Source organism: Equus przewalskii, chromosome 6 (genome assembly GCF_037783145.1).
Source record: "Equus przewalskii isolate Varuska chromosome 6, EquPr2, whole genome shotgun sequence".
Taxonomy (NCBI): domain Eukaryota; kingdom Metazoa; phylum Chordata; class Mammalia; order Perissodactyla; family Equidae; genus Equus; species Equus przewalskii.
Window position 1 is genome coordinate 2,706,086 of NC_091836.1, and position 20,885 is coordinate 2,726,970.

The window sequence follows — 20,885 nt, forward strand, 5'->3', positions numbered from 1 at the left end:
GGTCCTGACCACTGAACCGGCCCCCACGGGTGGCCCGCAGTGGGTGCCGTGGGTGATGGCCAGTGGGTCCACGGTGGCTGTGCTCCCCGGCCCAGAGCATCTCCTGGCCCCATCCTGGGGAGCTATGTCCCCACGGTGGCTGCGAGGTCCCAGCGGGGGGCAGCCCTCAGTGGGCAGATGCCCCAGCAGGCAGGTCGCCCGGGCTCAGTAGCGGGGGCCCCAGGGTGGTGAGGACACCGGGGTTGCAGAGAGACGCAGACACCCAGTCCTCAGAACCGGTCTTTATGGAGCCGCCAACCCCCAGGGCTGAGGTCCGCGGGCTGCCGAGCCCCCAGGCCAGCCGGCCCCTGCACCGTGAGCCAGGCGGGCACCTCATGGGTCCCGACCCTCCTCGGGCTGGCACGCAGCCCCACCCGTGCCCCCCACAACCTCGGTCCTCCGGGCCTGGCCGCCGGGCAGTCAGGGCTCCTGGTCGCGGGGCAAGGTGGACCCGTCCGCGTCCTGCGCCCCCGCAGGGGCCGAGGCACTGGCGGTGCGCAGCTCCCGGGCCAGCTTCTCGGCCAGTTTGCGGAAGGGCGGCCGGCGGGCGGGCTCGGCCTCCCAGCAGCTGCCCATGAGCGCGTGCACGGGGCCCGGGCAGCCCTCGGGGGGCTCCATGCGGTAGCCCTTCTCCACGGCCTCCGACACCTCCTTCAGCGACTGTGGGCAGAGCGCACGTGGTGGGCCCAGGCGCACAGCCACGCCCCGACCGCACAGGACCCCGCACCCCCCGACCCCACTCACCATCTTGGGGTACGGAGCCCGGCCGTAGGAGAAGACCTCCCAGAGCAGGACCCCGAAACTCCAGACGTCCGACTTGCTGGAGAACTTCTGCGGGGCAGATACCAGGCTGAGGAGGGACCCCGGCCTCGGCTCCAGCCCCTGTTGCCTCCAGGAAGGCCCCCTGGGCTGACCTTTGCTCTCTGGTCTCTTCCCAACAGACTCCTCCCCGAGGCCCCCCCCCATCCAAGCAGAGCTCAGACCCTCTGCTCAGATCCAGAGCACGAGGTAGGCCTGGTTCCTCCTGCCCTCAGCCTGGGTCCGAGTCTCTTTCAGAAGTGGGGAAACCGAAGCCCAGACAGGGTCGCACAAGGGAGAGGCCAGACAGGGCTAAAAGGAACAAGTACGGGCCAAGTGCTCGCTGGTGAGGCAAACTTCCTTTGGAGGTTCAGAGAGGCCAAGAGACATGCCCAGGGTCACACAGCACAGCTGGGGCTCCAAGGGCCCTGGGACGAGGGGGGCTCACCCCTTGTTTGAGAGCCTCGGGCGCCGTCCACTTGACCGGCAGCCGGCTGGAATCCAGCCCCTTCCGCTCGGCCTTGGCCAGGCCGAAGTCGCTGACCTTGGCCACCAGGTCCTCGGAAATGAGGATGTTGCGGGCGGCAAGGTCCCGGTGCACCAGCTTCTTGCTCTCCAGGTATTCCATGCCCTCGGCCACGTGCCTAGAGAGGGGCCAGGCACGTGCGCTGGGGTGGCTGGTCGCAAACCCGGAAGGCCTGGCTCCTCCCCGCTCTGTGCCTCAGTTTCCCCATGACCTCGGGAAGCCCCCCAGCCCCGGAGCCCCACTCACAGGGAAAACTGCAGGAGCTGCGGCGTGTTGACCAGGGCCCGGCCTCGCGTCCGTAGGAAGTTCACGAGGTTGCCCTGGGGGGGAGACATGGTGGGGGGAGGGGGGGGTCTCGAGGCTGCTCGGCCGGCGCCCCCCGCCCGCAGCCCGGGCGCCGCCCACCTTGCTCACGTGCTCCATGACGATGAACAGCCCCTGGTGCAGGATCACGCCCAGCAGCCGCACCAGGTTCTTGTGCTGCATCTTCCTGGGGGCGGCAGCGGGTGAGGGCGCGGCCGGGACCCCCGACCCGGGATGCCCGCCCCGACCCCGGCACTCACGTCATGACCGCCGTCTCGTCCAGGAAGGCCTGAGCCGTCACGTCGCACTTGATGTTCTTCACGGCCACCTTCTGGCCCAGGTACTCGCCCTGCAGGACGGCTGGGGGCGGGGGGCGCGGGCCCGGGATCAGGACCCCAGAGACACGCGGACACGCCCACCACGCGGACACCCCCGGGGCCGCCCGGAGACCCGCCCCTACGCGCCCCAAATCCCCGATCGCAGAGAATCAGCTAAGCCTAAGGGGTCTGCAGACTGCGGCCCTCGGGCCACGTCCAGTCCCGACGCCACTTTTTTGCCAGGCCTGCGAGCTCCGAGTGGCTTTCCCATTTTTAAATGGTTGAAACGATCGAAACAGTAATAATGTTTCGCGCCACGAGCAAATGACATGAAATTCACGTTGGTGTCAATAAAGTTTTATTGGCACAGGCCACGCCCACTCGTTCCCCTGCCGTCTGCGGCTGTCCATCAGCAGAGCGGAGCATGCGCACAGGCCGCCCACCTCGCGACCCGCCCTGCACGGAGTCGGTCGGCAGCCCCCCTCACCGCCCCCGCGCCCCGCTCACCTCCGAACTCGCCCTCGCCGATCTGCGCTCCCAGTGTCAGATGCTGCAGCTCCAGCAACCAGCCGGCTGCGGGGCGGGGACCCGGTCAGAGGGGCGACGGGCTCCCCCGGCCCCGCCTCGGGGCTCCACCTGGCGACACCAGGCGTCTCCACCGCGCCCCGGCCGGCGGCACCCCACCCCTGGTGCCAGGGATCGGGGGTCCAGAGCAACAGAGGCCACCGCTCAGGGCCGCCCTGTCTCCTCCACCTGGAGGCTGTGTCCGTCCAGATACCCCGTGGGCCCCTCCCTTTACAGTCCTTTATCTCTGGTCACCCAGGGACACGCACAGAGAAAAAAAGACAACAGATGTGGAGACTCGGAAAGCTTCTGGAAGGTTCCAGAATCTCCCAGGGCTTTAAGTCGTCATCTGGGCTGTGGCCTCCCTGATCCTTTTTCTCAAGCACAGCTGTGTTCTCCCCTCCAGCAGGTTCGGTAGGCCTCCTCCTCTTCCTCCCCAGATCCCCCCGGAAAATCACGAGCCCTTAGGTACAATCGGGCACGGTGACACCAGCCTCCACCCAGGCACCATCCCCAAGGGGCCACTGCATCCAAGAAGACAGCCACGGTCATCGGGTTCAAAAGGGTGGCCGTGGGAGGGCGCATTCGCTTCGGGCCTCCAGTATGGAGGATTTCACTACTCGGGGACTGGACAAGCATTTCAGGTGGAGGGAACAGAAGGCACAGTGGCACAGAGGCAATAAGAAATGAGGAACCACAGCCCAGGGGGGCATGGAGGAAGGGCCCTGCAGAGGAGGCAGGAAAGGTGGCTCAGACACAAGAAGAAGTTCTGGAAGGCCGGGGAGCTGCTGGCCTCCCTCCTTTAAGCATGAGAGCAGCGTGGGTGGAATTTCTTTGTGGGGACGGGGCAGAGGTTGAGAGGAAGTGGGACCCCCCCCCCCTCCAGGAAGAAGGTGGTTTGATGGGAAGGCCGAGGCTGGCCTGTGGGGGCGGGGTGCAGATTTAACAGGTGTTAGAACCTAGTGGTGGAGGGGATGTGGGAGGGTGGGAGGGTCAAGGCTCTGAGCCAGGTTTCAGGCTCAGGGGACAGGGCGGATGATGGGGACACGGGAGAAGCAGCAGGTGTGGGACCCGCTCGGTATCGGGCTGATGGGGCCCCTGCCCGACCCGAGGGCTGCTCAGGTCTCCTCACCGTGCCAGGCGCGGGGACCTGCTCAGGGGAGGTGGCCCTGGCCACATGCCAGGCCCCGGGGTCCCCTCCCCAGGCCGTGCCAGCATGGGAGCGGAGGGGGTGGCTCACCCTTGGCCAGCTCCTCCTCCGCCGACTTGGTGCCCTGCTTCCTCTTGGGTTTCACGAGCTTCGTGCAGATGGCCCCCTTGTCCTTGCTGTAATGCTGCCGGATGCGCAGGGCAGAGGCGGTGTGAGCGCGACCCCGGGGGGGGGGGGTGTTGGGGGGGCCTGCATCCCGTCCCCCTCCCCAGGGGCCTCTGGGTGGGGGGCCAGGAGGAGAGGGGTTGGTTCCCACAGGATGCGTTGGGCTGGTTTCCATGGAAACGGAAAGGATGCAGGCGAGGAGGAAACAGGAGGATCCCGGGGAGGGGGCTCTGCATTGATGTCAACTTGCAGGTTCCTGGGGGTCCCCAGAGGAGCCGCCCAGTCCCTGGAGGTGGGACCCAGCGGCCTCAGACCTCCTGTAGGGTCGGTGGTCCATGGAGGCCAGCCCCTGCATCTCCACACTGGGGAGCACGCAGCTCTGGGCGTCCCGGGTGCACCCGGCTGCCGGGATGGGGCGGCGCCCGGGGTCCCTCTGTCTCCACACGGGGGGTCGGGGCCGCGCGCACGCGCGCACCTCCACCATGTCCATGAGGTTGCAGAAGCAGACGGCCTCGTCGATGGTCAGGTGGCCGTCGCGGTGCAGCACGCGGTAGTGGATGACGTCGCGGCCGAAGCTCACGCAGAGCACGTAGTCGCCGGGGTGCCGCGCCGACTCGCGCACCAGGAACAGCCCGTCCTCGGGCGGCTGCAGCTGCTGCACCGCCTCCTGGCCCGAGATCTTGCCGTGGAACCACCTGCGGCCGGCGGGAGGGCGCGCTGGGCCGGGCTGCCCGGGCCCCCGACCCCCGCCCCGGGCCGTCCCACACTCACGGCATGAGGCTGAGCTTGGGGTCCGCAGAGAGGGCCTCGCGCTCGCGCAGCGCGCCCGCCGCCAGCAGCCCCTCCTGCCCGCTGGCGTGGTGCTTGGCCCGGTACCAGCTCTTGCTCTGCGCGGAGGGAGCCAGGGGTCGGTGGGGGGGCTCCCAGCAGAGCCCTGTCCCCAGGCAGCCCTGGGCCCTCGGCCACCGCTCACCTCGCCGGCCTCCAGGATGGTGACCACGTCGCCCTTTCGGAAGGCCAGCTCCCCCGGCTTGGGGCGCGTGTGCTCACACTTGGTGATGCATTGGGTGCCCGGGGCCCAGCGCCTCTGGGAGGAGGATGAGGGGGACAAGGGCACCGGGGGCATGAGGGACAAATGGGGAGAGAGAGAGGCCGAGAGGAGAGAGGACAGGAGGAAGAAGGAATGGAAATTGAGGAAGAGATGAGACACAGATGGAAAATTGGATGGAGACAGAGAAAAAGAGGGAGAGCGCGGGGAGCAGCCAGCAGAGAAATATTAGACGGCAAACCTAGGGGCCCAGGACCACAGGTCAAAGGTCGGGAGGAGAAGGCGAGAGAAATTCAACACTAAGGGACGGAGAAAGACTGGGCAGACACCGGCTAAAGGGGACCTGGGAGAGAGTCCAGCCCCCCGGGGAGTTGAGGTCCCTCCAGGGTGGGCTGAGCGGGAAGGGCTGGGGCCACAGGCTGGGGCGCTCACCGTTGGCATCCTGGCTGAGACGGGAGGGGGTGCTGGGTGCCGAGGAAGCGAGGGCTCACCTGGGGAGGGCCAGAGACCCGCTGGAGAGCCCAGACCCCAGCCGGGCTGGGCCCCGGGGACCAGTACTACCTCTCTGAGCCCAGCCAGGTGGAGGTGACAGCCGGGGGGCATCCCCTGGGGTGGGGACCAGGCCCTGGCTTCCCGATCCCATGTGGGGAGGTGCTCTCTACCCAGGGGCGTTCCTTAGCAGAGTCGAAGCCATGAAACACCAGGAGGGAAAACCACAGAACCTCACCTCGCCATCATCCCCAAAGGGAAACTGAGGCACAAGGTGGGCAGAGAGCAAGTGGCCACAGGCTGGGGAGGGCGGAAGCGCCTGGCTCGGGCCCCAGCAGCCCGCACGGTGCGTGGGGAGCTCGGTGCCACCTAATCGAGGCTGGTTCTTCCTCTTTCTTGCTAAGTGGGAGCAGAGGATGACTCAAGGTCACTCCCGAGAATCGCTGACCCTGGGGGGGAGGGGGGCACGCAGCCCAGCTGGGCTCCTTGGGCTGCCAGCTGGGCCTCTCTGATCCCCCCACTGTGCCCCAGGAGGGACACACAAAGTGGCTCGCTGGTGCTGGGTGGGGGCATTTCACCCTGTCTCCAGCGTGGACCCCACGGCAGGGGTGGCTGGGGGGGCTGAGCCTCTTTTTCCTGTATGCACCCCCCGGAAATCCCCAACCTCCTGTGTTCTCACACGCATACAGATCCACGTATGCACAAGCACACACAGAAACACACGGGGCGTGGACACAGGTGCCCCCAGCCACGCAGGGGTGCCAGCAGCAGCTTGATCCCCTAGAGACACGTGTGCACACCGTCCACACGTGTGTACACGCGCACAGACGCTCGGACATCCGAAACGTGTGTACCTGTCCCCACCCCCCCCCACACACACCCACGCTTGAACACCTGGGCGCCAGACTCAGGGCCACCCGCGCACGCACAGCGACACGCAGGGCCGCGCACACGCATCTCGGCCACACGCGCACACCCTCCACGTGGACGCGCGGATACACACACCCGGGACTCGTAGACGCGCACCCCCGCAGCCAGAAAAAGGCCCCCCACGCCGCGCCTGGTCGCCTCCAGCCACCGCCCGTCCCAGCCGCGTACCCGCCGCGCGCCCCGGACGCGCACCCTCGCGCGCACAGCGGCCCCTCCCGCGCACGCCCGGGGTCCCCCCGGAGTCCCCTGGTCCCCCCACTGCCCCACGGTCTCTGCCCCCAACCCCGCCGCCGCGCTCACCTGTTCAAGGCGCGCCCCCGGGCCGCACCCCGCGCCCGCCCCCAGGAGGGCCCCCGCGCGCCGGCTGCGCACCCCGAGGCGGCCTCGGCTGCACAACTTGGAGCAAGTTGCTCCGTTTCCTCATTTTGGGGGGGGAGGAGGGCTGGGGTTGGGGGGAGCAGGAGGCGCGCGGCCTGGGAGGCCCCCGCGGGTCCTAGCGCCGGCCGCACTGCGGTCTGCTCGGCGCGCCGCCGCTGCCGCCGCCGGCCCCTCCCCGCCCCGCCCCCGCGGCCCCCGGCGCCTCCCGCCGCCTGGGCGGGGGCTGGTGGCGCTCGCGGGCTCCCCGCCGCTCTCCGGCCTGGCGCCGCGGGGCGCGCACCCCGCCCGCCCCGGGATGCGGACGCATCGGAGAGTGAATGGGGTCCCGCACTTGCGCGCGCGCACGAGCGCACGGGGAGGGGAGGTCGAGTGAGCTGCCCATCCGGGGAGGTAAGCAAGCCGCGGAGCCCAGACGACACCGTGGACTCTTCTGACTACGATTCCAACGTCCTCAGTCACCTCCTCTGCCAACGGGGAGGGCACCTTTAGAGAGCTGTTGGTGCCTGGCGCAAAGAAAGCGCCCCCAAATGTCAACCGCTATCCCTATCATTATGATCATCATCTACATCAAGGGAAAATTGGGGCCACGGGAAGCAAACCATCTGCAACGGGAGGCCTCCTGGAGGAGCAGCCCCGCGTGGAGGCTAACAGCGGGGTAGGCCGGGGCCAGCCCAGCCGTGGCAGAGGCAGGCGCTGCCGCCCTCCCAGCCTCGGTTTCCCCCTCTGTAGGGCTGCGCAGCACCGGCTTCGACCTCAGGGGACAGTCTGGTGAGCACTTGATGGCCGCCGTCCTGGCCGGTCGCCCTGTGAGCCCCTTCGGCCGCCTTCCTTCTACTGGATGCGTCCGCGTGGACCAGGCTGAGGCCGATCTTGCGAGGCCGCGAACTGAGCCGCCCAGAGAGCCGGGGTCCCCATTCAAGTTTCTGTTCCCCCACGAGGCCCAGGGGCCGTGCCTCTAAGGCCGCCCTGAGGTCTGGGAATAGAGGCCGAGTGAGGAGAGTCACAGAACAGCCACATGCTAGAATATTATGCAACAACAACTAGGAAACTATACATATTAAAAGGCGAACGTCAGCCGTTGTCGACCCCCCGCCCCCCGGGATGTGACACAACCCAAAGGCACCATGCCATTCACCTCATGCAGGAGAGAATAAATCCCAGCGGGGAGTTCCAGAGGGGGATCCCCCAACTGGCACTGGGGTCACGCTCAGCCGGGGCCGCGCAGGAGGAGGGGGCGCTGTGTTACTCATTATTCGCGGCCGGAGCGTTTGCAGGGAGGGTCCACGGATCCAGCGGCGGGACAGTCCCAGGGCGTGGCCCCCGCCTCCCAGCCGCGGGCACCACTTTGGCCCTGGGGCTGGGGACCCTGCAGCCGCATTCAGCAGGGCCCCCAGGCGCCCACCATATATGGCAAACCACCCTCACTTGCCCGAAATAGAAACGCGGCATCAGAATAGTCACAGCGGAAACGCAGCAGCACCGCTGGCTTCTCCTGAGCCGCTGCTGCCGCGCGGGCCCCACCGCGACGACGACCGGGGCTGCCCCCTCTGTGCGCAGCAAGGACGGGAGGCCGAGCTAAGACGTTGAGACGCCCCAGCACCCCCGGAGACTTTCTCCAGGATGCAATTTTTAGCATCTGAGCAACACCTCCGTCCTCCCCAGGCCCCCAGGGTCCTGTCCCACACTCCCTACCCGAGAAGGAGCAACCAGAGAAACCAGAGGCGTTGAGGCTGGAGGAGGGTAGACTCGAGGAGACAGGGTCAGGGCCTGAACCTCCAGGCGCAGGGAGCCCCCAGGGCCTGGGCACAGGGCACTGAGCTGCGCCCAGCTCTAGGGGTACAGATTTGAGTCCACAGCTTATTTGGGTCAGAGCTACCGAAGGGGTGAGCTCCCTGTGCCTGGAAGCATCCAAGAACTGGCCACTTTGGATCACGAAGACTAAATGGGTCTTCCAGTCCTCAGAGGTGGCCACACCAGTTTCTCCTGCCTCCTGCCAGGAGCCAGGGGACTCGCCCCTCTTTCTACCAGCCTGAAGCCAGTTGGTGGCCACCCCATTGGATGGGACTCCAGAATTCACCAGTCCTGGGCTCCTCACCCTCCACATTTCGGTCCAGTCGACTTGATTCCAGAAATTTTCTCACGCCCCAGGCCACCCTCCTGTGCAGGCGCGTGACAAGAAGCCCCTCCTGGCTCTCGCGGCTGCCTCCAGTTTCTCTGCGAGAAGAATTCGCCTCCTCAGTTCCAGCCATGCCTGCAGCTCATGCTAGAGCTGGAGCAGCTGAGACCCAGAGAGGCCAGGCTACTTGCCTGTGGTCACACAGCGGGCTGGGGCTAATAGTTAGGCCTGCAGACTCCTCCAGTGGGGCTGGAAACTTCTCAAAGGCAGGGCATCTTTCTCATTCTTGCTGGTAAGGACAGAAGCACTGTAGGCAATGAACAAAGGGAGGCATGCGACCGGCACTTTACATAATGCATCGATCAGGATTAGGACTGGCTGCATGGGAGGGGAGACCCCAAGTGCTAGAAGATTGAATTAGGCAGAAATTAATCTTCTCCCAGGGAGGCTATCCTGGGCAGTGTCAGGGACCCAGGCTCCTGCCATCTTGTTGGTCTGCCTTTCTCAGCACAAGAGCTTCCACCTCTTGATCTGAGATGGCTGCTCAAGCTCCAGCCATCCCATCTGCATTCCAGCCAACAGGAGGCAGGGAGCTGGCAGAGAAAGGAGCACCTCCTCCCTTTACGGACCCTCCCTGGGTCCTTAAACAAAGGAAATGCCATTGTAATTTCATCTCGCTGGGTGGAACTTAGCCACATGGCCAAACCCAGGAGCAGGAGAAGTTGGCGGATGCAGTCTTCACACCGGGGGCCAAGGAAGAGGGGGCGGCGGGGCACTGGCCTCCTCTCCCTCAAAGCCTCCAGGCTCGCTCCCACCTCAGGGCCTTTGCATGAGCCGTGCCTTCTGCCTGGGACCCCTCCCCAGACATACTCAACGTTCCAGCAGTTCCTGGAAGATTCCATCCCGCTGACCCGGCACGTCCCTGCCTGTCACTCTGTGGAGGCCCCGCCGCCGGACTGACGGTGGATTTGACGTGCTCGTCCACTCACTGGCTTTGTCCTCCCCAGAACGTCAGCTCCGGGGGGCAGGGGCTGTGGACGGCGCCATTCCCGCCGCGGCCTCAGTACCTGGCACACAGTGGGTGCTCCGAGCATGCGTTTTCACCCGAGGACTGTGGGAGGGGACAGCAGAGCCTGAAGCTGCGGCCCAGCTCGCCCCGGGACACAGGAGGCGGGGGCTGGCCTTGGGGCCCAGCCACCTGGCGGGAGCTGGGCACACGGGGGACCCAGGAGGACGTGCCGCACCTGAGCTCTCCAGGTCTGGAGGGCGGGCAGGCCGCCGGGGCCCTGGGACCCTGGCTGGCGCGGTCGGGTGGCCTGCCCCCGTTAGCACCTCCTTGAATCGAGCTGTCCCCTCCCTGCGGTCCTGGGGCCAGTGGAGGACCGCGCCGCTCTTTCAAGGACAAATGCCGCCTGGCTCACTGTGCAACCAGGATTGCGGTCCATGTCGAGTGAGGGGGCTCTCGGGGTGACCCGCTCTGGGGTACAGGCTGTGCTTCAGGGAGATCCACCTGCGAGAGAGGGGGGTGTCTGCCCTCCCCCACACGCCTGTCCCACTCTCCTTGTGATCCAGGTGGAGCTGGCACGTCATTTCCCAGCCACACTGGCAGCTTCAATATAGACTGCCTGCCTTCCCGTGGCTCCCACTGTGGCCCACGACCGGCTTGGCCCGGCCACTGTCACCTCTCTGCTGTCAGCTCCCGCCACCTTCTGAGCTCACTGGCTCCTGTTTCTCAAGTGTTCCAGGTGCCCACCAGCCGCAGGGCCTTTGCATGTGCTGTTTCCTTCTCCTTGTAGGTGCTTCCGCCCAGTTTTTCTCAAGGCAGGTTCCTTCTCAGCATGTCCAGCTCCTCCAAGAGACCCTTCCTGACCCCCATGGTGGCCGCCCCCCATCCAAGCCCGAATCACTGCCTGTCACCCTGTCTTGCTCATTCTCATCGATTGCCCTCCTGCCTCGCCTCACTGAGCTCCCCTCGACAGAACGTCTGCTCTGTGAGTGAGGGCAGGGACCGGCTCTGGCTCGGACACTCATTTCTCTCTGGAGCTTGGCGCACAGTGGGCCCTCGTGGGACAAATGGACACGGGATCCGATGAAAGGGTAGAGTCGGAGGGAGGAGGCCGGGAGAACCACAAGGTGCCGGAAGGGAAGCTGCGTCTGTTGGAAGGCCCAACCCCAGGCACCTGCTCCGGGAGCCCCCCTTGATCCTCCCCATCCCGTCCCACACCCTCATCCCCTAACTGAGTCGGCAAACTCTCTCTGCAAAGGGCCCGACCCTCCGTCTCCACGAGTCAACTCTGCCTCTGTCGCACGACAGCGGCCGTGGGTTCCACGTAAGCCACGGGGCGCGCCTGCATTCCGATGAAGCTGGACTTGTGGACGCTGAAAGGTCCATGTCCTATACTTCTCACGGGTCACGCGACATCATGACTCTCTGCATTTTTTCCAGCCATTTACACGCGGCAAGGGCCATGTGTAGCTCGCGGGAGGCACAAAGGCAGACGGGGTGAGCGGGCTGCGGTTTGCTGACCTCTGATCCCTCGCAATCTTTATTTTCTCAGCAGCAGGCCCATCGTTTAAGCTGCTTGATTTGCAGGCGCGCTTCTCGGTCCAGGAAAGGTGTCGATGCTCGCGGTTCGCAGCGAGCCCTCCCGTGCTCGCCAACATGCACGCAGCTCCCGACCCAGCGACGAGCCCTCAAGGCCACGTGGGTTTCCTTCTCGTCAAAATTAAGACGCGCGACATCTGTAGAGTGTCTCGTGTGTGCGAAGACGGGGGCAAGGCTTTAAAACACATTTTCAACAAAGCGAGCGATGTCCGTCTCCCTCCCCGAGGGCCGCCGCTGCTCTTCCTGTCCGCTGTTCCTCTCGTATTCGCTTCCGTGCTTCCAAATAACATTTTACGCGTCTCCTGCATTATCAGTCGGACGTTGCCCATCGACTTCCTGCTCCTGAAGGTGGAGACCCAGCTCTCCGAAGCACACTGTTCTCCCCATAGTTATGTCACAATTTCGGTTAAATGGTACATTCGGTGTTTATGTTATTAGATGTGAGTGTTGCTCACGGGGAGCAGGGGCCCTAAGGAACACTTTGCTTTTCTGGTTTTCCTGGCGTTAGCGATCGCCTTTGTTTTTCGTCTGTGACTCGCGCTCCTCCGGCCTCTCCAGAGGAAGTAACTTGTCCCCCCAGCGCCCCTCTCCTTCAGCACCTGGGCCTCCTGTGGTGTAGCACCCATCTCTCTGGCCCGGGTCTCCCCGTTTCCTGGTTTGTGCCCTCGCTTTGGGTGCACGCCCCCCACAGGCATTTCCAGACAAGGTGTCTTTCCTTCCACTCTCCCGGGAAATCCGGGGTTTGGCTGAGACAGTGTCCTCGGTGGTGGGTCACTTCCCCGGCCTCCTGTCTTCCGGATTCCAGTCGTGGGCAGTCGGACAACCTGAAGCTGTCCCGCCTCCTTGTCCTCGGCGTGTCTCTCCGGAAGCTTCTGGAATCTTCTCCTCTTGTCCGCGTGCTGCTCTTTCACCGAGCGTGTTTGGCGTGGGTCCGTTTCCACCCGCTGCGCTGGACGGGCGGTGGGCTCCGTGATATCACGTCTGCCCCTCCTCGCAGGCTTTCTCGAGCGCCGTCCCGGGTGCTTCCTTCCACGTCGGCTTCTCTGTCCCCTCCCGTGGAATTCTCCTTCCTCATGACTTGGCTTCCTGGATGGATCTTATTTTCTGGCCAATGTTTTCTCGTTCTACTTTCTCTCCCCACCCTTCGTTGATATCTTGATTTGGACCGTCAGGCTTTTCATTTCCAAGGGCTCGCTGTAGTTCTGTGAATGTTCCCCCCTCTTTTTTTTTTTTTTTTTTTTGAGGAAGATTGTCCCTGAGCTAACTATTGCCAGTCCTCCTCTTTTTTGCTGAGGAAGACTGGCCCTGAGCTAACATCCGTGCCCATCTTCCTCCACTTTATATGTGGGACACCTCCCACAGCATGGCGTGCCAAGAGGTGCCGTGTCCACACCCGGGATCGGAACCGGTGAACCCCGGGCTGCCAAGAAGTGGAATGTGTGAACTTAACCCCTGCACCACCGGGCCAGACCCTGAATGCTCCTTTTGAAAAGGCAGACTTCATCTCGTGTCCTGGCTGCGGCATCTGCTGGAAGCTCTTGGAGGATACAACGCGTAAGGGCTTTTCTAGAACTGCCCCCTCTGTTCTCGTTGTCTCTTTCCTACGCTATTTTTTTGTCCTCTTTTTGGGTTTTAGTCTCTTCCCCGGGTGACATTTACAAGGAGAGGGCTGCAGAGCTGACAGGCGGCTCCCGGCCATGGGGTGGCCTCACTCGGGGGACAATGGGGGGACCAGCCACTGCAGGGGAGTCCCCTACATCAGCCGCCCCTGTGGGGCGTTTCTCACAGCCTGGCGAGCCAGCGCTCTGGAAGCCGAGATGGGTCACTGTCCCGCATGTGACTTCCATCTCAATCGCCGTGTCCCCCACGCCTGCCTGTGTCCCTGAGGCTGGACCTTGCTGGGCAGCAAGCGTAAAAACTCGCACTTTATGACTGAGTTCTCCCCTCAGCTCTGCAAGGCTGGTGCCCCGAGCGTTAGTCCAGTTTCACAGGGGCCCAGGAAGGCAGAGCGAGCTGTCCTGACACCCACGGCTGCTATGTCGAAGGGCCACGCTGGGACCAGAGCCCCGAGTCACCCTCGCTGCGTGAAGTGACTATTTCTGGTTCATCTTCGGGTTCCTCCAAGGAAGCTGGTGAACGTTTGCTGATTGAATATTGAATATATTTCAACATTCTCAGGGGTAGACACAGGGAAGCCACGTGAGTGACGGCCCCCGGCACATAGAGGCGTTCGATAAACACGTGTCGAATGAATGACAACACGAAAGACCAGCAGTTGAGGATACAAGAGGTCGCAGAAAGCATCCCAATGGTTGGACTCATATCCATGTGCAGAAAAGTATTTTCACAAGTGAGAAGGCGAGGTCCTGGCTCGGAGGCGGTGATGGGGGCTCCCTCACTGACAGTGAGGGGATCGGGCAAGGCGCTGACGGAACGCAGTCTTACCCAGGGAAGTTCCAAATGCCTTATGATGCTCACGCCCTTCGATGGAGCAATTCCTTTCCTGGGTTTCCATTGGGGGGCAGAATCCCGACCCTCAGGAACTTGTTTGTCAAGATACAATTTGAAAATAATCTAAATGTCCAACAGAAGGGGTATGGTTAGGCAAACAGGAGTATGTTCATTTGGTGGAATATTACACAGCTGATAAAAATGATATATCTTCCCAACAGCCAAAAAGTGGACACAGCCCACACGTCCATCAGCTGAAGAACAGACACAACATGGTCCATCCACTTAGCTGTGAAGAGGAGCGAGGCCCTGACACAGCTGCATGTGGACGGACCTGCACACACGACACTCAGGGAGAGAAGCAGACACAGAAGGACACACGGCGTGTGATCCCATTGACATGAAACGTCCAGAACAGGCAGATCCACAGACAGAGAGAGGGCTCGTGGGGGCCAGGGGCTGGGGGGGGGTGGGGGTGATGCTGATGGGGATGGGCTTTTTTTGGGGGATGATGGAATGTTCTGGAATTAGTGGTGATGGATGCACAACACTGAAAATACCCAAAACCACTGAGTCGCACACTTTGAAATAGTTTAAAGTGGTGAATTTTATATTATGTGCATTATATTATGTGCACCACAATAAAAAAGGAAAGGAGATTTGTCTTGTAAGGTCTCCAGAAGAATTAAATTAGAAAAACTCTATTTCAGCACATTGAAAACATGTGAGGAATGAAAGCTGTTATAATGTCAAGTGAAGAAAGGCAGGAATCGCTTTGGTATAAACAGCCCGTCGGTAAAATGTGCACGTAGAATGAGCCGACTCGGAGGAGACGCGCAGACTGACAACAGGGCTGGACTTCGTTTCTCTTCTTCCATTATTTCTGAAACTTCCAAGTTTTTTGTAATGGGAAAAACCCAATGCATTAAAAAAATATTTTTGTGTTAAAATAGACATGAAATTGACCATCTTAACCATTTTCAGGGCCCAGCTCAGCGGCATGAAGCACATTCACACGGTTGTGTCACTATCCCCTCCATCCGTGTCCAGAACCTTTCCATCTCCCCAAACTGAAGCTCTGTCCCCATGAAACACTGACTCCCACCCCTCCCCCAGCCCCTGGCCCCCCATCCACTTTCTGTCTCTGTGGATGTGGCTCCTCTGGGACCTCCTGTGAGTGGACCACACAGTGTGTGTCCTTCTGTGTCCGGCTCATGTCCCTGAGCATCACGTCCTCCAGGTCCATCCACGTGGGAGCAGGCGTCAGGATCTCCTTCTTTTTCATGGCTGCGTAATATTCCAGGGTGTGGATGGACACACTCTGTGGATCCATCACCCGGCCACGGACACTCGGGGGCGCTCCCACGTTTTGGCTGCCGTGAACACGGGTGTGCATACATCTGTTCCCAGTACGTCTTACTTCTCAGAACCTGGACAGACATAAATGGGGCGCTCCTCCCCAGCTCCAGGCTGCCTCCTCCACCTTCAGGAGGAACCTGGCTCCTCCAGCTCATCCGCTCAGCAGAGCCTTCATCCACTTCCCTGACACAGCTTCTCAGCCTCGGCAGCCAAACTAACAGGCGACCAGGGAGAAGGCAGAGCCAGCGTTTCCCCAGGCAGCCGCCGAAGCCAGCCAAGCCTTGGAGATGCCCCCTCCACCACTGAGGGTGACTGATGGGGACGAGGGGATGTGGTGCACCTTTGGGGCTCGCTGTCTGGCTTATCAGGGACCTTGCAGACGGGATGACAGACCTGCCCTTCCGTCTCTGTCTTTCCGGGGCGCCTGCCAGGTTCCGCTCAGCCCTGCCCACACGGCCTGCCTCATCCCTCCCACACGCGCCGCTGTCGCCTAGCAACCGGGCTTGCCCGCCAGCATCCTGCAGCCTGAGGTCCCCGCCTGCAGCAGCCCAGCTTCTCGGGCGCCAGGTCAGTATCCACCCGCTGGCCGCCGGCCTGCTCTGGGCTCCTCTGCCCGGCGGGGGGAGGCTGGGGAGGAGAGACCAGAGGCCACGGCTCCTCAGGCCTGCGGCGGCCAGCTCGGTGCCCAGACGTTTCGTCCATCCGGGGCCCAGACTTCGCTGTTGCGTCTCCTAGACTGGGCTGTTCGGAGTTGCCAGGGGGCAGATTCCACCCTCTGGCGACAGGGCTGGTTTCGAACCACCTGGGGGTGAGGAGGATATCCGCGTTTCCGGGGAGCCAGGGACGGGACCGGGGGGAGCGTGGGCGTGCGGTCTCCAGGAGCCGCCTCTGCCGGGCTGTCAGGCAGGAAGTCAGTCTGCGGAGACGGCTGAGTGAAGTTCATCGTCGCGCCCGGGGCTTCCTATCACGGGGCAGCTGTGACCGCCACCTGGCGCATCCTCGCCGAGAAGGCCCACCCCTCCTGGTCCCCTTCAGCCCGCTGCCGCTGCCCCAGCTGAAGTTTCTCGCCTCGAGACCATTACAGCAAGCTCCTGGGACGAGATGGAAACAAATGGTGTCTTCTTCGCGGCTGGGGGCAGCTCCTCTAAGGGAGGGACTCACTTTGGGGGGTCAGAGTGTGACTTCAAATATTAACATATTTATTGAGCAACTACTGTGTCCCTAGCTTGTTCTAGACCTGGGGATCCTGGGTGAGTAAGGGAGACTGACTTCCTGCCGCAGAGAATTCTCAAATGACTTTAGTCAGTGCTGTGAGCTGTAAAGAAAATAACCAGGGTAATGTGACACTTCCTTGAGGTGGTCAAGGAGGCCTCTCTGAGGAGGTGACATCTGAGACCCAAAGGAGGGAGGAGTCCCTGGCCATACAGGTCAGGAGACGAGCTTACTAGGCAGTGGGAACAGCACGTGCAAAGGCCCTGTGGCAGGAACAAGTTTGGCTGGTCTGAGGAGCGGCAGAGACTGGCAGGTGTGAAGTGGAGTTCTTGAGGGAGAGGGTGGCACGTGGGTTCTTGTGGGGCCTTTGTTGGGGTTCGGGGTTTTATCCTAGGTGCAATCTTGAGTTTTATCCTGAGCGCCCACTGCTGGGGGTTGAAGCAGCAGACGGCCACTGAGAATGGAGAGCAGTAGAAGTGGGACTGAGATGACTTTCTGATGGCTTGGCCCCCAGCACAAAGAAATCCAAGAGGGCTCCCTGGTGGTGGTGGCGGCCAGCCTGGGCAGCTGGGTGAACCGCAGAGCTGCCGACCGAGATGCGGGTGTGGGGGTTGCGTGAGGTGGAGAATGCCGGGCCCTCCCTGGACCTGGCCCGTGTCTGGTCTGCAGCTGCAGCCAGGACCAGCTACGGGGCCGGCTCTGCTCCCAGTGTTGCTGGGGTGCCTGTGGGAGGCAGGCGGGCCACCCCCTCAGGAAGAGTGCCCAAGGGAGCGGAGAGCTGCCTGCCATCCCAGGGCGGGGGGTGGGGTGGGGGGGAGCAGCTGCTTCCTGTTCCGGTAGATAAGGCGCGTCCTAGAACCAGGCTCGGCCTCGCCCGCCCGAGGGGCTGAGGGGGCTCCTGGCCGTGCCCCTGCCTGGTCTGTGCGTGCTCGGTGCCCATTGACACGTGACCCTCTTGATGAGAGCCATCGCCACCTCGCCCCACCTGCCTCCCCCTCTGCTCCTCTCCCTGCCTCATCCTGCCCAGCCCCCCAGCGACGGCCTGGGGATGCCCCAGGGCTCAAAGCTGTGGGACCAGGTCTCCACATCTGAGCCCCCGTCCACCCCGAGGTTTGCGACGGGGATTTAGGGAAATTCCCAGGGAACTCTTGGTGGGGGCCTGCAAGCAGAGAGCCATCCCCAACTCAGCTTGGCCACCCCTTCCTCCAGGAAGCCTTCCAGGTTGCCAGCTCCCCTGCACATCTCCTGGACCAGGCCGGGGTAGGTTTCTTGAGTGGCCGGGTCCCGTGGGTGGGTGGGGCCTGTGGAGCTGGGTTCCTCTCACCCCCAGGGGACCTCGGTGAGGGGATGGCCCGAGGGGCCCACCCCTGGGGGCAGCACCAGCCCCTCGGACTTCCTCCCCGTGCACGTCGGCAGCCTTAGGGCCTGGGGAGAAATGCTGGCTGGTCCGCGCCCCTGCCTCAGCCCCGAGGGGCAGTGGGAGGTGCAGGCAGGACCTGGAGGGAAGGACGGACCCACACTGAGAGACAAGCGTATCTCCTTTATTCCCCGCCCCGCCCCCACACTTCCAGGCGGCTCTGTGAAGACGTGAGACGCGAAGCCACACACAGGCTGTCTCCTAAACACAGAAATGAATCAAAGGACTTGAGTGGCTGTCGATGGCGTCAGCCCAAAGCCGGACTTTTCTCCCTCGGTGCCACTGGGCAGCTGGCCAAGAAAAACGGTGGCAAAGAGGGAGGTTTGGACACATCGGGGTGGAGGCTGGGCAGGGGGTGCCCCACGTCCCCCAGGACCCAGAGGCACCTGACCCCTGAGCCCTGCACCAGGCCCAGCCCCCAGACCAGCACCCAAGAGGCAGGCGCTGGAGCTATGCAGGGAGCTGCGAGAACGGCCGGAAGGCACCCCCCGCCCTCAGGGACGTCCCAGAGCAGCTCCTCTCTGTGGCGGAAGGCACTTGGTGCAACGAGGTTGGGGGGGGTGGTCAGGGCAGACGGTTGGGACACAGATGTTTCATGGGGGCCAGGGGAGCCCAGCCTGCCTCTTCACCACCCCTCGGTCTTGCCACCCTCCCCACGGGGGATGGGGGACGAGCCCAGCTCAGGCCTGCAGGCCTCCGGCCGCGGGGCCATCTCCAGGCTGGGGAGCAGGGGTCAGCAGGTTTGGGGCAGGCTGGGCCTCGGGCTTGGCTCCCATCCCTGGCCTGCCTCCTGACACAGGGCCCCAGACAGGCCTGTCCCGAGATTTCACGGCCACACACAGCAGGGGCCTCTAAAGGCAGCGAGCTAGACGCCCACATGCTCAGGAGGCCCTGGGCGAGCTGACAGCCCGTGAGGGCTGCCCGGCTTTGAAATCACTGTGCTGCACCCCCACCCGCCGTGGGGCAGGCATCGGGGTACAGGGTGCTGCCCAGCGGCTCTCCCCCAAATGAGGCGACTTCTCCAATGACCCGAGCACAGGGTTTTTAAAGAAACCCGCAGAACGTCACTCCAGCGGAAATCTGACGTCAGGATGGAGCGGCCACGCGGTGCAGCGTTGGGTCCCTCCAGGAGGGGAGACCGTTCACACGGGCCCCTCGCTGCCCGGCCGGCCCCGCTTCCTCTGGCCCGCGCCCTCCTGGGCCTCGGCCGCCTCCCGCAGCCTCTTCCGGACGCGCGCCCCGGGCCTGCTTTTGGGGGGCGGCAGAGGGCCCATGCCCAGGATCTTGTGGATCTGCCGGAACGCCAACAAGCGCAGCGCGTGCTGGGGGCGGACAGCCCGTCAGGACCCCCGGCGCACCCGCCTGCCCGGCCCCTCTCAGGCAGCCTAGTGCGGACACGGGGCTCGCGGGGCGCCCTCCCTTGACTGTACTTTTCTAGCTCAGGCACCCTCGGGCGTGAACTACACCGGGAGTTGGTGGGGGGCGGTGGGGGCAGCTGATGGCAGGAGTTTGCCAGAAGCCCTTAGGAGCATCAGCTCTTTCCTGCCTCGCTACAGGGACCCCAGATGCTCCCCCAGGTCGGCCCTGATCAGGAGCAACTGGCCTCTTTCTGTTAAAGGCGATTCGTAAAGGTCACGCCTGATTCTGTACCACTGGGAGACTTTCTTATAAATAAACTTGCGAACAAAAGGGAAACCACAGCTGGGGGCTCGGCTGCGGTGCCTGAGGCTGGCCAGGCGGCGCTGGAGGCCACGGCTGGGAGTTCAGAGACCACAGGGCGGTCAGGGGGCGAGCCACGGTCCCAGCCCCAGAGGCCCCACGTCTGTGCCGCATTCTGCTAGCAGCTTCTGCTCTGGGCCGCCCACCCATCGCACCACAGGCCTCCCATCTCTGCAGGCGAGGGAGGGAGGGCAGGGCGACCCCAGACCGTCTCCTGGGACGCCAAAGCTGCAAACCGGGGCTGGGCTGGGGGCCGCGTGGCCTGGCTGAGCAGGTCCCTACCTGGGCGCTGGCCGTGAGGTCCTCGCGCTCCTGGGCGGTCATGGCCCCGAGGGCGTCCGTCTGGCCTCTCTCACAGGGATCCTGGAGCCCGGGCCCGTCTTGGTGGGGGCAGGGGGGCGGCACAGAGGGAGAGCACCTTCGTGAAAGATCGCCCCTGCGGCTCCACAGCACTGGGGGCCTGATGTGCAGGGTCCGCGACTGCACCCCAGGCGCCCTGGGGTCCCCGCTGGGGGAGCTGTCCCCATGCCCCGGCCTTTGCGTGTGCACGTCTGCAAGTGTGCAGTTACACAGAAGGCTCACACGGCCCAGGGCTTTATCTCCTTTTTCACTGGATATGACACCATCCAGGCTCCAAAACGCCCGGAACTCCATCTCTGCGTCTGACACACGAGGGCCAGTGCTGCGCTCCCTTCCTTCCCGCGACTGCAGACCGAGCCATGGGGAGCGTCTCGGACAGAACCCGCTAGCTGCGTTCTTGGTCCTTCCCCGGGAAACCTTCCTGCCAAGGCCGGCCGGCCGCCAGCAGGGTGGTGCGCCGTGCTGTCGCGGTGGCTCCAGTCCAAGCCCCGCACCCCTGGAGGAGAGGCTGCCCCTGCTCCCACCCGCTCCCCGTCCTCCTGGGGACGACCATCCTCCTGCCTGGGTGGCCGCTGCCCTCGGCTGTCTGTAAGAGGCTCCTCCTGGACCCCATGCCGGCCCCTGGCCCCCCGTCTGCTCCAGGGTCTGGGCCCCCAGCCGCCGTGACTGACCTGTCAGGAGCGTCCCCGAGGCCACGCACTCCAGGACCCGTCTCACGGCGTCTCCTGGGCTCAGGGGCCCCACAGCGCTGCTCAGAGCCTTCTCCACCAGCAGCTCCACGGCCTGCCGGGCAGACAGCGCAGACGCTGCGTCCCGCAGGGGATTCTCGACCAGCCCGCCTCCCACCCTGGGCTCTCGGGCCCGGCAGGGGCCTCCAGGGCACCCTGGGATGGGAGGCCCCTTCCAGGTCTTTCCCTTACTCCCACCCACCCTTGAGCT

General features: G+C 63.7%; 2 protein-coding genes across 11 annotated transcripts in view; both read right to left on the reverse strand.

The window, feature by feature from the left end:
- Nucleotides 1-266: 266 nt before the first annotated feature.
- Nucleotides 267-6,841, reverse strand: MATK (megakaryocyte-associated tyrosine kinase). Of its 5 annotated transcripts, XM_070622588.1 has the most exons (14): nt 6,630-6,839; nt 5,638-5,798; nt 5,343-5,401; nt 4,836-4,949; nt 4,634-4,749; nt 4,338-4,557; nt 3,788-3,881; nt 2,491-2,556; nt 1,927-2,026; nt 1,769-1,853; nt 1,610-1,683; nt 1,286-1,481; nt 784-870; nt 267-699 (listed from the first exon to the last, which is right to left on the reverse strand). In XM_070622588.1, the coding sequence occupies exons 3-14, from the start codon at nt 5,349-5,351 to the stop codon at nt 460-462; spliced, it is 1,401 nt and encodes a 466-aa protein (XP_070478689.1). In that variant the 5' UTR covers nt 5,352-5,401; nt 5,638-5,798; nt 6,630-6,839; the 3' UTR covers nt 267-459. The 5 variants fall into 5 exon arrangements, with proteins under 5 accessions (XP_070478689.1, XP_070478687.1, XP_070478690.1 ...); XM_070622586.1 differs by lacking the exon at nt 5,638-5,798 and having other exon boundaries at nt 6,630-6,841; XM_070622589.1 differs by lacking the exon at nt 5,638-5,798 and having other exon boundaries at nt 1,778-1,853; nt 6,630-6,764.
- An 11,129-nt stretch (nt 6,842-17,970) lies between these two features.
- ZFR2 (zinc finger RNA binding protein 2) overlaps nt 17,971-20,885 on the reverse strand; it is a 38,180-nt gene continuing 35,265 nt past the window's right edge. For all 6 annotated transcript variants that reach the window (XM_070622581.1, XM_070622580.1, XM_070622579.1 and 3 more), the window contains exons 16-18: nt 20,618-20,729; nt 19,869-19,966; nt 17,971-19,189 (exon numbers count right to left, since the gene is read on the reverse strand). In XM_070622581.1, coding sequence (XP_070478682.1) covers nt 19,010-19,189; nt 19,869-19,966; nt 20,618-20,729 — 390 coding nt within the window. In that variant the 3' untranslated portion in view covers nt 17,971-19,009. The remainder of the gene's footprint in view (nt 19,190-19,868; nt 19,967-20,617; nt 20,730-20,885) is intronic.

What these genes read in the sequence shown, in the direction of transcription:
- MATK (XM_070622586.1), bottom strand. An exon ending in CGGCGAGGGCGAGTTCGGAG is followed by an intron (nt 2,027 to 2,490) that starts GTGAGCGGGGCG and finishes CCCCGCCCCCAG; the next exon opens with CCGTCCTGCAGGGCGAGTAC. An exon ending in GACGAGACGGCGGTCATGAC is followed by an intron (nt 1,854 to 1,926) that starts GTGAGTGCCGGG and finishes TGCCGCCCCCAG; the next exon opens with GAAGATGCAGCACAAGAACC.